We start from the raw sequence: 13288 nt of genomic DNA, 5'->3' as shown, positions 1-13288 counted from the left end.
ACAGAAAGAGCAGAGCACATGGAAGGTAGAATTAGCAAGTTCAAAGATAGAAACCTGGAAATGACCCAAGGGGAAGAAGAGAGAGAACTAAGAGTTTAAAAAAAAAATGAAATAACTCTATGAGAACTATCTGACTCCAATAGAAACAGCAACATAGGGATAGTGAGTGTCCCAGAAGTAGAAGAGAGAGAGAAGCGTACAGAGAGCCTATTCAAACAAATAATTGATGAGAACTTCTTAAACCTATGGAAAGAACTTGAGCCCTGAATTCGAGAAGCTAACAGACACCTAATTATCAAAGCAAAAAAGGCCTTCTTCAAGACATATTATATTAAAACTGTCAAAAGTTACTGGCAAATAAACATTTCTAAAGGCGGGGGTTTTAAAAAAAAAAACCAACTAGACAGGAAACCCAGTTAGTAGATTATAATCAGGTCTTTCATCAGAAACAGGAGATAGTGGAATGAAATGTTCAAAATGTTGAAAGAGAGAAACCACCAACCAAGAATAATACAGGGTGGGGCAAATGTAGGTTTACAGTTGTGAGTATGCGAAACACTGATATTATTCTTGTATTATTACTAATTATTGTATTATTTTTCATATGAACAATTGTAAACCTACATTTGCCCCAACCTGTATATAAAGGAGAAATAAAGGCTTTCCCAGTCAAAAAAAAAAAAAAAAAAAGAAAGAAAGAAAGAAAACAAAAACAAAACTGAGAGAACGTACCACCATAAGACCTGCATTGCAAGAAATGTTGAAAGGAGCTCCTGTACCTGAAACAAAAAGACAAAGAGTATACCAGACTTTGAGTAAGATGACAGACAGACAGAAGGTGGAAAATATCACCGTTTTTCAGAATAGGATATTAAACAGTTTAATATAAAGGTTAAAGGGGGAAATACATATTTAAAAAGACTAAAACTTCTGCAATTTGGAAATGAATGTACAGCATGCAAAGGGGTAATTTGTCAGAACAAAAATATGGAAGGGTGTTGGATGAAATTTGTGTAGGTGAATGAAGATAAGATACAATCAGAAGAAAAGGACTACTGTGTGTATGAAGTATTTTTTTTTACATAAACCAATAATAAACACGAAATCAAAATCTAGAGCTTAGACCATAACATAAAAAAGAGGAAATTGAGAAAAATAATAGAAAACCACCAAATTAAAATAGTAGACAGAAACACAAGGGAAAAGAAACAGTGGAAATAAAGAGCAACAAGAAACAGAAGATTAAATGATTCTAAAGTAAGTCCTCATATATCATTATTCACCCTAAATGTATATGGATTGAACTCACTAATAAAAAGACACAGAATAACAGGATGGATCACAAAACAAGACCCAATTCTATTTTTCCTTCAGAGACCTATCTGAACTCCAAGACAAACACAGGCTCAAAGAAAAGGTTTGGAAGATAATACTCCAAGCAAATGGTATCCGTAGGAAAGGAGGTGTAGGTGTACTTAAAGTAGATTTCAGCATAAAAAGGTAATGAGAGAAAGGTGGACATTTTATAATGAGAAAGGGGACAATTCATCAAGAAGATATAACACTTATCAATATATATTCACCTGACCTGAGAACACCAAAATGTATAAAGCAGCTAGTAACAAAGCTAAAGGGAGAAACTGACAAAAATACAACTACAGTAGGGAACCTTAATACCCCATTGACGGCAATGAACAGATAACCAAACAGAAATTCAGTAAGGAAATATTGGCCTTACATGATATTAGATGACCACAGGGACATATTCAATATGTATAGAACTTTCCACCCCAAGATGGTGGAATATGAACTCTTCTCAAGTGCACAGGGGAAATTCTGAAGGGGATACACCATATGTTGGAGCACAAAACTAGTCTTAACAAATTTTAAAAGACTGAAATCATGCCAAGCATTTTTACTGACTCCAGTGGTATGAAACTGGAAATTAATTGCATGCAGAAAGTTGGAGAAAATACAAGTATGTGGAGATTAAACACCATGCTACTGAACAACTATTAGATCAAAGATGAAATAAAAGAAGAGATAAAGAGATACATAGATACAAATGAAAATGAAAATACTATAGCGTATCAAAATTTTGAGATGCAGGGAAAGTAGTATTAAGAGGGATGTTGCTAATTTTTATATTAATACAGGCCTAACTGAAGAAACAAAAAATATCTCAAATAAAATATTTAACATTGTAAAAAGCTAGGACAAGAACAAATAAAGCCCAAAGTCATTAGAAGGAAGGAAATGACAAAAATCACAGTGGAAATAAAGAGCAAAAAGACAATGGAAAATAAAGGAAACAGCCCTGGCTGGTGTGGCTCAGGGGGTTGAGTGTCAGCCTGCAAACCAAAGGGTCACTGGTTCAATTCCCAGTCAGGGCACATGCCTGGGTTGCAGGCCAGGTCCCCAGTCGGGTATATGCGAGAGTCAACCACACATTGGTGTTTCACTCCCTTTCTTCCTCCTTCCCTTCCCCTCTCTCTAAAAATAAATAAGTAAAATCTTTTTAAAAAATAAATAAAAAGTGACTTGTTATCCCTTAAAAAAAAAGGAAAAAAAATGAAGGAAACAAAGAGCTGGTTATTTAAAAAGATAAAGAAAATTGAGAAACCTCTGACTATACTCACTAAGGAAAAAAAGAAAGTCTAAAATAAAATAAGAAATGAAAGAGTAGTTGTAGTGGGCACCATAGAGATACAAAGACTTGTGCAGGAATAATATGAAAGACAATATACCACCACATTTGAAAAGCTAGGAGAAATGTACAAATTCTGAGACATATATAACCTTCCTGGAATGAACTATATAGAATTGGAAAACCTAAATGGTTTAATCACTAGTAAGGCCATTGAAACAATAATGAAAAATCTCTTCAAAAAAACAAGTCCATGACCACATAGCTTCACCTGTCAATTCTAACAAACATTCAAAGAAGATTTAGCATTGGTACTTCTCAAACTCTTCAGAGAAAAATTAAACAGTAGGGACTACTTCCTAATTTATTTTATGAGGCTAACATTACCCTGATACCAAAATCAGGCAAGGACAACACAAGAAAAGAAAATTACATGCCAGTATATGATGAATACAGATACAAAAATCCTAAACAAAATACTAGCATATCAAATACAACAATATATTAAAAAGGATCATATGTCACTATCAAGTGGGGTTTATTCCAGGAGTACAGCATCAGTTCAACGTTCACAAATCAATCAGTGTGATACACCACGTTAACAAAATAAGAATAAAAATCACATGAACATAACAATAGATGAGGAAAATATTTGTCATGAAACAATATACATTTATGATGAAAACACTCAATAAAATGATTATAGAAGGAAAGTACCTCGATATATGACAAATACTCAGCCAGTGTCATACTCCATGGTGATAAACTGAAAGCTTTTCCTTTAAGGTCAGGAACAAGACATGTATGGTCGCTCTCACCACTCCTATTCAACATAGTATTGGAAGTTCTAGTCTGAACAGTCATGCAAGAAGAAGAAATAAAAGATATTCAAATTGGGAATGAAGAAATAAAACTGTCACTATTTGCAGATGACATGATTATGTTTATAGAAAACCCTAAAGGTGCCACCAGAAGACTAATAGAAACGATAAACAAATACAGTAAAGTTATAGGATACAAAATCAGTATACAAAAATCTGTTGTGTTCCTGTATATTCATAAGGAAATATTAGAGAAATCCCATTTTACAATTGCAACAAAAAAGAATAAAACAATGATATAAATGAAGAACCTGTATACTAGAAACTATATGACACTGTTGAAAGTAATCAAAGACACAAAGAATGGAAAGATATTCCGTGTTTATGAATTGCAAAAATTAACATTGTGTAAATGGCCATATTACCTAAAGCAATAAACAGATTTAATGCAATTCCCATCAACATCCCAATGGCATTTTCCCCAGAAATAGAACAAAAATCCATAAATTTGTATGGAACCATAAAAGATCCCAAATAGCCAAAGCAATCCTGAGAAAAACAAAGCTGGACTTCAGTCAGTACTACAGAGCAACATAATCAAAACAGTATGGTGCCATGGCCAGGTAGCTCAGCTGGTTGGAGCATCGTCCCATGAACCAGAGGGTTGAGGGTTTGATCCCTGGTCAGGGCACATACCTACCTGGGTTGTGGGCTCGATTCCCAGTCGGAGCATGTATGGGAAGCAACCAATTGATGTTTCTCTCGCATGAGGTTTCTCTCCCCCCTCCTCCCTCCTTTCATCTCCCTTCTTCCCTCCCTCTAAAGTCAGTAAATGTCTTCTCAGGTGAGGACTGAAAAAAAACCAATATAGTATTGGCAGAAAAACAGACAACATGGACCAATGGAACAGAATTGAGAGCTCAGAAATAAACCCACACATATATGGGCAACTAATTTTCATCAAAGGAGCTAAAAGCATATGAGAGAGAAAGGAACATCTTCAATAAATGGTGTTGGGAAAACTGGAAAGCTACATGTGAAAGAATGAAACTAGACTGCTATCTGACACCATACACAAAATATAACTCATAATAAAGACTTGAATATCAGACCTTAAACAATAAAATACTCAGAGGCAAAGATAAGCACTAAATGTATGAATCTTGGTCAATGAGGGATTTTTGTGAAGTTGACTCAATGGAAAGGGAAGTAAGAGCAAAAATAAATAAATGAACGGGACAACATCAAAATAAAATGCTACTGCACAGCAAAAGAAACCATCAACAAAACAAAGACCATCAACCAAATGGGAGAAGATACTTGCAAACTATTCCTCTGATAAATGGCTGGTATCCAAAATATATAAAGAAGTTATACAATCCAACAACAACAAAATCTGATTAAAAAATGTGCAGAGGACCTAAATAGACACTTTTCCAATGAAGACTTACAGATAGTCAGATATAGGAAAAGATGCTCATTATAAGGGAAATGCAAATCAAAACCACAATGAGCTACCACCTTACCCTTGTTAGAAATAACAAGTGTTGGAGAGGATGTGGAGAAAACAGATCCCTTGCATACTGCCGGTGGGACTGTAAGTTGGTTTAGCCACTGTGGAAAACAGTTATGGAAGTTTCTCAGAAAATTCAGGATAGAGCTACCTTTTGACCCCACAGTCTTTCTTTTGAGTATCTACCCCGAGAATTTGAAAACACTTATTCATAGAGATATCAGTGGAGAGGGGGTTGGGGAACTAGATAGAAGAAGGTGAAGGGATTAACCAGAAAGCGTATAAACATAACACATAGATGCAGACAAGAGTGTGGTGAAAGCTGAGGAGAAAGGAGAGTGGGGGGTTGAGGAGGGCAAAGGGGAAGGGGAATGGGAACAGAAACAGACTTTGCGTGTGGTGATGAACATACAATGCCATGTGCAGATGATGTTTTATTGATTTGCATACTTGAGACCTGTATGGTTTTATGAAACAGTGTCACCCCAATAAATTCAATTAAAAAAGGTATTTCACCCATATGTTTATTATTGCATTATTCACAATAGCCAAGACATGGAAACAACCTAAGTGTCATGATAAAGAAGATGTGGTTCATATATATACAATGGAATACTGCTCAGCCATCAGAGAAGATGAAATATTGCCATTTGCCACAACATGGATGGATCTTGAGAGTGTTATGCTAAGTGAAATAAGTCTGATAGAAAAGTACAAGAACCATATGACTTCACTCACACATGGAATATAAAACAAAAGAAAAAAAAGCAACAAAAAACAAACTCAAAGATACAGACAACAGAATGGTGGTTACCAGATGGAAAGAGTAGTGGGAGGGAGGATGAAAAATGTAAAAGCGGTTAAATGGGTGACAGAAGGAGACTAGGCTTCAGATGGTGAGCATACAATAGAGTTTACAGGTGTTGTATGATTATACACCTGAAATTTTATTTAATGTTATTTACCCCAATATATTTAATTTAAAAAGCAGATACATTGTATAGTTATACAACACTATTTTCTTTATATCCTTATACTGTGAGTTTTCTATTTATTTTCTTTATATTCTTATACCATAAGTTTTCTTTTTTAAAAATATATGTAACTTTTTGTTTAAAACGTAGACACGAACACACATTAGCCTAGGCCGACACAGGATCTGGATCATCAATATCTCTGTCTTCTCCCTCCCTACCTTATCTCACTGTAAGGTCTGCAGGGGCAGTAACAACACGTGCAGCTGTCGTCTTTATGGTAGCAATTCCTTGTTTTGAAACACCTCTTGAAGGACCTCCCTCAGGCTCTTTTTGAGGAAGTGTCACTCTTTTCAGAAATATGTCCATGGTGGTTCACTTTTTGTCATCATAAATTTGCTTGTAAACAGATAATACACCTGAACATGCCTCTCTTTTATTGAAAACCTTTCATAGCCGAGGTCCAGGTTTGTAAACTTTTTAAGGAGCTTGTTGAAGTTTTCAAAAGCTTCTGCTAAACCCTTCACTGTAAGTTGTCTTGAGCATTCCTTTCCTTCTGCAGTGTCCTTTTCTCTTGTTTCTTCACCTGTGTTTTTCTGTTCCAGTCCCAACAACTCCTTGTGAGTGAATTCCTCAGAAACCACCTTTAGGAGCTTGTCATCTCAACCACAGCCTTGTTGATTTTCACCCTTTGCTCTAAGATGTTATGATAGCTACAACATCACTAGGTAGTAGTAATTTCTCAGCTCAATTATAATCTTACAGGACTGTTGTCGTATATGTTGTCCATCGTTGACCTAAATGTTGTTACGCAGCACATGACTAATGGATTTTCAAATGTTGAACCAACCATGCATACCTAAAATAAAATCTACCTGGTCATGCTGCATAATTGTTTTTATTTGTTATTGTCTCTGATTTTTAATATTTTGATGAGAATTTAAAAAATATATTTCATAAGATAGTTTTCCTATCTTGTGAGGTCTTTGTCTGGTTTTGGTATTAGTGTAATGCTGGCCTCACAGAATGAATTAGGAAATGTTCCTGCTATCTCTGTTTTTCTGGAAGTTGCTATAACAACTTATAACAAACTTAATAGTTTAAAACAACACAAATTTATTATTTTACATTTCTAAAGGGCAGAAGTCCAAAATTAGGTTTCACTGGATCAAAATAAAGGCATATGTCAGGACTGTGCCCTCTAGAGGCTCTTGTGGAGGATCTGTTGCCTTGCCTTTTACAGCTCCCAGAGATCACCTGAGTTCCTTGGTTTGGGGCCCCTCCTCCATCTTAAAGCCAGCAGCATCTTCGGTCTTTCCTTTGTCCTCTCCATTCTGCCATGAAGCCCATCTATTCAGGTTTTTTTTTTTTAATTCAGTTATAATATTTTTCAATTCCTAATTTTCCATTTGGATTTTATTTATGTCCTTTACTTGTTTGCTGAGGCATTAATTTTTTTATTGTTTTAAGCATGCTCATAAATGATCCTTGAAACACTTTTATGATGGCTACTCTGAAATCCTTGTGAGACAGTTCTAACATTTGTGTCTGTTTATTGTTTTCTCATTCAAGTTGTTATCTTAGTAGTACTTGGTGTGATTTTTTATGGAAACCTGGACATTTTGGGTATTATGTTATGACACTGTAGATTTTATTTAAATCTTCTGTTTAGCAAGCCTCCTGTGATAGTGCTCCAAATAAGGATGGGCTGCTGCCCCATTACTACAGGTGGAGATGAGAGTCCAAGCTCTCACCTCACTGGAGGGGACTGCTCCAGACTGCTAGGTCACGTAGGAGTTCAGGCTCCTCAGTAGGATGAAAGACAAGCTACAGAGTGCGAATCTCATATCCAGCAAAGGCCTATATCTAGAATATACATAAATAACTCCTAGAATTCAACAGCAAAAAATGATCCAGTTATAAAATGTGCAAAAGATATGAACAAATATTTCACCAAAGAAGATAAACACATGGCAAATAAGCACATGAAAAGATGTTCAACATCATTGCCATTACTTATGACCATGTGTATGAAAATGTTCATAATACCTTTATTTGTAATAGCCCCAAACTAGAAACAACCAAAATGTCCTTCAGGACTGAGTGGTTGAAAACTTCTGGTAGATCTATGGGAGAGTACTCAGCAGCACAAGGAGATGAGCTGTTGATAACATGCATCATCCTCGATGAACGTCAATAACGTTATACTGAGTGAAAATCCAATCTTAAAATGTTAACATGCTATTATGATTTCATATATATAATATTCTCAAAATGACTAAGTTATAGAGATCAAGAATAAAGTGGTGGTTCCCAGAGGACAGGGAGTGGGGTGAGGCAAGGTTAATAGGCGTGAATATAAAAGGGGTAGTACAAGGGAGTTCTTTTTTTAAAAAAAGATTTTATTTATTTATTTTTAGAGAGAGGGGAAGGGAAGGAGAAAGAGAGGGAGAGAAACATCAGTGTGTGGTTGCCTCTTACATGCTCCCAGTGGGGACCTGGCCCCGCAACCCAGGCATGTGCCCTGACTGGGAATTGAACCAGTGACCTCTTGGTCCGCAGGCTGGTGCTCAGTCCACTGAGCCACACCATTCAGGGTGGAAGTTCTTTTGTGGTGATGGGATAGTTCTGTATCTTGATTGTGATCATGGATCTGAACATAGGATAACATTGCATAGGACCATATACATGACACAAACCACACACATATACATGAATATACATTTTTAAATGGTGAAAACAGAGTTCTGTAGTATATTTAACAGTAATGTGCCAACATATATGTTTGGTTTTTCATATTGAAGTACAGCTATGTAAGATGTCACCATTAGGAGACATTTTGTGAAGGCTTATGAGTTTGTACTACTTTTGCAGTTTTCTATGAAGACTCATAATACTTCAAAATAAAAATGTTTTTGAAAATTCACACTTATCTGAGATGGTTTGTCTAGTTCTGCTGAAAGCAGAATATTAGGGAAAACCAGTATTTGCTTTTCTCTACCCCCAAAATATCACAAGGCCAATGGAACCCACACTTATGAGTATATACTTATAAAAACATCTGCACATAATATCCTTTCCATTTCCTTGATGTTTTTCATTCCTTTCCTTTTTTAAAATTACTTTTGTGGGAAAACTGAGAGTAATCAACAGTTATTAGAGATAGTGGTATTATGTTTTTAGCACTGTGATAACTGCCCTTTTGTTGCCAATATACACACAGGACAGTTGTTATTCACATTTTTTACACACTTACAAGGATGTTCCCAGATGTGACCAAACTCAAACACACTTTCAAGAAAGTAAAATTGCACAACCTTCTTGGTGATACATTGATTTCAATCACCACTCACTCTTGCTGTAGCAAAGATATAATGAATAGGCTGTGAGTTATGAGAATTATCTGCTAGCTGTAACTATCACTGTTTCTCTCACTTAAGAAAGTATATTGGAATGCAAATGGGGGGATGTGGCCGTATTATATGGAAAACCTAGAATCTGCTCACATTTATTTAAATTACTTGTACCATACTTTAATGCTGTAGCTGGTTTATGCAGCACATTTGAGGACATATATTTTAGGGTGCAAAAAGAGTAAAATATTATGGTCCCTGCCTTATATGCTGCTGATATAACTATGGTATACTAGAAAAAATTCTGAATTTCAAGTCAGACGTGGATTTTAATCCCAGCTCTGCTGCTTACCAGACCTGATTTTTCTCAATTATAGGGATAATACCTATTTCATAGAATTGTTCATTTCATTCAACTCTCATTCAGCCATTTGTGAAAGGTGCCTAGCACCATACCTAGCTCACGTAGCTCTTGTTCACAAAATGTTTTGCCAGAGAAAGTTACACTGAAATTGAGAAGACAGTAAGTACCAAGTAGGCTGCCGTTTTCAGAGAAGGCATCATGATGGGACTAGGAGTCAAAGTGGGTTTTGAAGAATGGAAAGGTCTGGAGAGGTAAATGAGGTGGGAGGCCATTATAAGCAAAAGCAAGAGCCTGAGGTTAAATGGTTCTATGGGAATCACAATTGAAAATTACTACTACTTGAAACCTAATATTCTATTAGATTATATTCTGGAAGTTAGAAATCTTAAAAGTTTTAAGAAGTTTATCCCATAGTGTTACATTCTTAAAAATATACGAATACCTGCTGAGTATTTTAATACTGTTGCTTGGTTGCTATACCTTACTTTGAAATCTTGATTTACATAGCTCCTCTTAGTTGTAGATAAACTGAGGCCTGTTGACAATACATTCTTTATGTTTAACAAAGATGAAAGACATAATAATGGAACATTAACAAGAACTGGGATTTCAGTGTTTTTGTTAACCCTCATACAATTGTTTTCACATGTTATTAATGTATATAAATTTAATTTCTTCAAAGAAAACTTAGTCTAACCAGGTTGCTGTTTCTAAATGATGGCTGATGTCTTTGATACTATAACTTTGCATAGAAATGTGATGATTGAATATTTGCCTTTAATATATGAAAGCACTATATTCCTAATTTTCATATATTGGAGGGTATTATGAAGAAATATGTTAGGTTTTGTAAATTAGTTTGGTATTCAGTGGGTTTAATTTTCTGTAGTATTGGAACACAGGAATCTTTTTTGTGAGGCAAATAGATCTAGCAGTGTTATTTGTTTTCCCAGTGGTGAATCAGCCATAGGTAATTGTAATTTATTTGCTTTTGAGACTCTTTTTTGCTATATAATTTCAGTTTTACTATTATTTTGGTGAATGAATAATTTTATATGCATTTATTGAATACCTATAATATACAAAGCATTGTATTAAACATGATTAGGACAAAAAGAGGAATATGGTACAGACTATTAACAATGTAGTAGGAAAGAAAAATATACACACAAATAACTATAAGGCAGTTTGCTGTGTTATGAGCTCTGTAGGATGCCAGATAATGGAGAGAGCTTTTTTGAGTGGATGATCAGAGATGATTTCATGGAGGCAGGAGCATTTGACTAACACACATAGCTTGTAAATGAATGTTAACATGGCGGTCAGTGTGAGGTAGGATCCTGAAATATCAGCTCTCCCAATGACAAAGATTTTACCTTTATAAAGTGGGAAAATCATTCCAATACTAGTAAATGGTTAATAGCTAAACATTCCCATAAATACTAATTTTAGATAGATGTTTATACTTTTATAAATAAATATTTTGCATATGGTGGGTAACTGCTGCTTTTATGTTTTTAGGGCATGAATATTGTGGTTCCCTTCATGTTTAAATATGCTGTAGACAGCCTCAACCAGATGTCGGGAAACATGCTGAACCTGAGTGATGCACCAAATACAGTTGCAACCATGGCAACGGCAGTTCTGATTGGCTGTATGTGTGACTCTTTAATCTGTCTACAGGTGTTGACTTTCTTAAAGAGGGTTTCATCATATTTGAGCAGATGACCTTTTCACTACAAACACAACTTAGCATTTTGGATAGCTATCATTTTATGTGAGAATTTTTTGATACGTGGTTTTAAAAATTCTTTATATGATATACTTTCCAAAAATTCTGTTAACAATAGTCTCATCCTCCAAGTTCTAGGAAATAATAACATGAAATAAGACATTAAATTTATAACAACCTCTTTTAATAGTTAGGCTTCTTATGAGATACCTTTTCAGTAAGGCTAGTTATTCTTTTGCTGTTTTTGTTATTAGCTGTTAAATAGGAAACAGCTAAATAATGATATATGTGCATTAATGCTTTATTAAATTATATCCAAGAGCCACAACACAGATCTACAATTTGTCAAGAAGAGAATATTTTGCATATAATGCATTAGAAATTACACTTGATGAGACTTAGGAGACTAGAATGGGGCCATGCTTTAGTCAATGCACTTGATTTTTTTGGATTTCAGTTTTATCATTTGTTATTTAGGAGAATTGAGTTAGATAAAAAAAAAAACTCAACAGTTATTGTATATTTATCCACAGTAAGGCCATATGGGCTGTTATGTGTTGAGAGTATGTAGTTGGGAAAAAAATCTTTTAGCACCTGGAATTTAGGGGGCAGGGAATAACATTAAAAGGGATCCATGGTGGTGGAAAGATTGGTACTCACTAAGCTCGATGCTTTCTAGGTTTCTTTTAGTGAAAGTATTCAGTGATATAGTCATGCATTGTACAAACACTTTCTGAACCTTTACCATTTTTACACTCCTATGATTTAATGTTTTTACACCCCATTTTTTCTCTTGAATGTATTGTTAGATGGTGTATCAAGAGCTGGAGCTGCCTTTTTTAATGAAGTTCGAAATGCAGTATTTGGCAAGGTAGCCCAAAATTCAATACGAAGAATAGCCAAGAATGTCTTTCTTCATCTTCACAACCTGGACCTGGCTTTCCACCTGAGCAGACAGACAGGAGCTTTATCAAAGGCTATTGACAGAGGGACGAGGGGTATCAGTTTTGTTCTGAGTGCTTTAGTATTTAATCTTCTTCCCATTATGTTTGAGGTCTCTCTTGTCAGTGCTATTTTGGTAAGTAAAACATTTTTATTCATAACAAGCTTTTACATTCTCATTAGTAGCTATTTAGTGTTGTACTTGAAGCTATTGCGGTATTACATGTCCGTGGTTTGAAAGCAAAATTTCATGGTGCTGGAAGGATTATACAATTCATTGGATTATTTACTACAAGCTTCAAGGGACTATCCAAAACCTTTACTGTGTTGTTATTATAAAGAGCTGTTCAGGTCTAAATATTGATCAGTCATTTAGCTAGTGCTTGCAATTTTTGTTAGCAGAGATTCTTGTGTAGAACTTTAGACTGATATGCTCAGATTATCTGGATTTCTATTTGCCATTCATAACATTTTAGGCAATTTCATATCTTATAATTAAAATATGTATATATTTTATTCCTCTTATGGTTCTTTGCACTATTATTAATCAGCATTTGACAATAGCATCAATGTGGCTAGTGCAGTTTGGCTTTCTTCCCTTGTTACCTAAAGTAGATTTTCTAAGGTATTTGATTTCTTACCCAAATAATTATTTATTCACCAACATATTTTAAAAAATCTTTTGACTGAGATGTGCTGCTATATATTATAAACTATTTGACAAGAACAATGTTTCTCTTTTCTTTTTTTTTTTTTTTTGCCTCCTTCAGTATTACAGATGTGGTGCCCAGTTTGCATTGGTGACTCTTGGGACACTTTGCGCATACACAGCATTCACAGTTGCCGTCACACGATGGAGGTAAGGTATTCCCCAGAGGTCGGTCAAGCTTCAGAAATTAGTTATACTTTTATAACAAACATTTCATGTCTATGCAAATCTTT

General features: G+C 35.0%; 1 protein-coding gene across 1 annotated transcript in view; it reads left to right on the top strand.

The window, feature by feature from the left end:
* The window catches only part of ABCB7 (ATP binding cassette subfamily B member 7), an 84589-nt gene that overhangs the window by 47804 nt on the left and 23497 nt on the right, over positions 1-13288 (top strand). The window contains exons 4-6 of the mRNA XM_090264256.1: positions 11194-11326; positions 12214-12482; positions 13117-13205. Coding sequence (XP_090120382.1) covers positions 11194-11326; positions 12214-12482; positions 13117-13205 — 491 coding nt within the window. The remainder of the gene's footprint in view (positions 1-11193; positions 11327-12213; positions 12483-13116; positions 13206-13288) is intronic.

This window comes from Furipterus horrens, unplaced genomic scaffold (assembly GCF_987537825.1).
Source record: "Furipterus horrens unplaced genomic scaffold, mFurHor1.1.pri manual_scaffold_17, whole genome shotgun sequence".
Classification (NCBI taxonomy): Eukaryota; Metazoa; Chordata; class Mammalia; order Chiroptera; family Furipteridae; genus Furipterus; species Furipterus horrens.
The sequence above is the reverse complement of the archived record's forward strand: the minus strand, read 5'-3'. Positions and strand labels throughout refer to the sequence as shown.